Consider the following 2693-nt stretch of genomic DNA (forward strand, 5'->3'; position numbering starts at 1 on the left):
GCAGCGGAGGGCACCCAACATGGCCACTCCCCAACCGTATTCAGCCACGGAAGCCCCGGGGGTGCACCAGCCGCTGGGAATTACCGCCGGTTGCCAGCCGGCAACCCTACATATGACAGGCCCGTACCTGTGGTGCGCCGTGATGTGCCAGGCGGGGAACAGTCACCAATGCAGTCCCTGCTTTCCCCGAAGTCCATGCAGTCCCCACCATCCCCGGGACTGCAATCCCCTCGAACAGGTCAACCAGAAAGTAGTGGTGGCAGTATCCATGGCGACATGGGGCACGTGCCTCTGTACGATCTTCCCATGCCTGGCCATGGGTTACAGCCTCAGGGCCCCGATGATGATGATGATGATGGACTATGGACTATGGATGTGGGAAGGCCTAGAACTGCCAACGCGAGAAGAACTCCTGGCGGAGGAAGGTGACACACACCGACGTAGCTGGCAACCGGGTGAGCTTGGTGGTGAAATGTGTGAAGTTGTCATGGTACATGTGTATGCTTGAAACGGGTGATTTCACATTCTTGCCAGGGAATGATGGCAGTCGGCCTCTCACACGGTTTCAGCGTGTGGCTTATCCAGAATTGCCGAACAACACTGCCATTCGTGCACTGGTAGTGACAGCTTGCCTTCACGCACTTGACGTCAAGGACAGCAGCCCATCTGCCACGGAGACGGTAGTGAGGGAGATGCTCAGCAAGAAGCACGCTGACTTCACTGGGCCGTATGCCAGCAGGGAACAGAGGGCAGCAGCACCATTTCTTCCAACGTCCTTCAAGCAAGCACTTACCCAGCTTCAAGATGTGGGTGGTTGTCGATGGCCAAGGCTCATTCGGTACGACATGTGCCCCTGTGGGTTCATTTACCGTGGGCCCGAGTATTGGGGGGCTGATCATTGCGGGGGCATGGTACCTGGCCCGCGGGCAGGCGAGTGGATTGCCTGTCCAAAGATGCGCTCGGAGGCAAGATATCTGACCTATAACCCAATTGGCGGGTTCTGCGGGCGTGTCTTCAGCAACAAGCAGCTCGCGGAGGAGTTCTCCAGCTGGCAGAGCCCAGATCGGATGAGGCGCAATGGGCAGCTGAGGGACATTTGTGATGCAGCTGTAGTCCAGGAACTGCTGGCCTCGGACCCCCGTTTCCGTGATCCCCGCTGCCTCGTCACAATGATTGCCTCCGACGCGTTTGTGGTGAGTTTGCTTGGATTTGGGATGGTTGGGTAGGCCGGAGGATCGAATATTGCCATGTTCACTGTCATCCCTATTAACCAACCTCCTGCCTGCCAGGTGCCTGCAGACGAGCAAGAACGCTCAAGCACGGCGTGGCTTCTACTCGTTGTCAACGCGCCTCCGGAAAAGCGGTACCTGCTGGGATATTGCACAATCTTGTGTGTAACGGCGGGAAACGTCAAGCCGACGGGCCAGAAGCAAGCGGAGTATTTCGACCCCAATCATACCCTTCTACTCATCACGGATGACTTACTGACACTGATTACCGAAGGTGTGGTGGTAACGGACGCAAGAACTGGTGAGGAGTTCCCACTGTATGTTGCTAACGTGGGTCTTGTGATGGACTATAAGGGCTTCCAGAAGCATCTCGGCCTCAAGGGCACCCCCTCACCGTCTGGCTGCTTCAAGTGCTGTGCTGTCGGGCACAGGGTGGGCACCAAGACGGTTTGGTGTAACCATCATCGCTGGCTCTCGCCAGGTCATCCCTGGCGTACTGATGTTGCTGATCTGCACAGGTACGGAGATGGGGCTGCACCAGTTGTATTCTCTTCTCTCTAAACCCTAAGTTGTCTTTCTTTCTCTCTAATTCTGACACGTTAGATAAAAAGCCTGGGCCCTCCCTTGTGGGTCCACCCGTGCTGTGTGCAGGTTAGCAACGGCTTGTGGCACTGACGAAGGACCACCTCCATTTCGAACACGGCAGGAGCTCACGGCAGGTGTTCAGGAGCCACCAGCTGTCAAGGCTGCACTTGCTGCGAATGCTGGGGTGCACCATGGTGATGGCGGGGGGCCCAGCCATGGCACTGATGATTTTGCAGGGGATGTCAGTGAGGAGGAGGTGGAAGCGGATGAAGAGCCAGCCAGTGGGCGTGGCCGCCAGCATGCACGCGAGCTTGAGGAAGAGCTACCTGGTGGACGACGCAGCCGTGGCAGGGGCCGCACTGGGCGAGACAGGGGCCGGGGGTCCCGTGGGGCCGTTACTGCAAACACCCGTGGTGCAGGCGTTGCACGGCGGGGAAGGCGGGGGAGGAGCCCAGTGAATGCCGTCAGGGGTAATGCAGTGGGCCAGCCAGGAGTCATTGCAGGGGATGTCAGTGAGGAGGAGGTGGAAGCGGATGAAGAGCCAGCCAGTGGGCGTGGCCGCCAGCATGCACGCGAGCTTGAGGAAGAGCTACCTGGTGGACGACGCAGCCGTGGCAGGGGCCGCACTGGGCGAGACGGGGGCCGGGGGTCCCGTGGGGCCGTTACTGCAAACACCCGTGGTGCAGGCGTTGCACGGCGGGGAAGGCGGGGGAGGAGCCCAGTGAATGCCGTCAGGGGTAATGCAGTGGGCCAGCCAGGAGCTGCAAAGCTCCTTGTCCCTGGGCGTCCAGAGCTCGTGGGCCTTGCCTGCCCCATTTACATCCTGCGGTATTTCAACCCCTGCTCGATGATCAACATGGATGGCATGCATACTCTCGG

General features: G+C 59.2%; 1 protein-coding gene across 1 annotated transcript in view; it reads left to right on the plus strand.

Moving 5' to 3' along the window:
* Positions 1–2693, plus strand: part of VOLCADRAFT_103398 (uncharacterized protein) — a gene marked incomplete at its 5' end in the record, with an annotated part of 8310 nt that overhangs the window by 916 nt on the left and 4701 nt on the right. The window contains 4 exons of the mRNA XM_002947118.1: positions 239–455; positions 535–1193; positions 1290–1747; positions 1881–2610. Of these exons, the coding sequence (XP_002947164.1) occupies positions 239–455; positions 535–1193; positions 1290–1747; positions 1881–2610 (2064 nt within the window). The remainder of the gene's footprint in view (positions 1–238; positions 456–534; positions 1194–1289; positions 1748–1880; positions 2611–2693) is intronic.

The sequence above is a fragment of the Volvox carteri genome (assembly GCF_000143455.1).
Source record: "Volvox carteri f. nagariensis unplaced genomic scaffold VOLCAscaffold_5, whole genome shotgun sequence".
NCBI lineage: Eukaryota > Viridiplantae > Chlorophyta > Chlorophyceae > Chlamydomonadales > Volvocaceae > Volvox > Volvox carteri.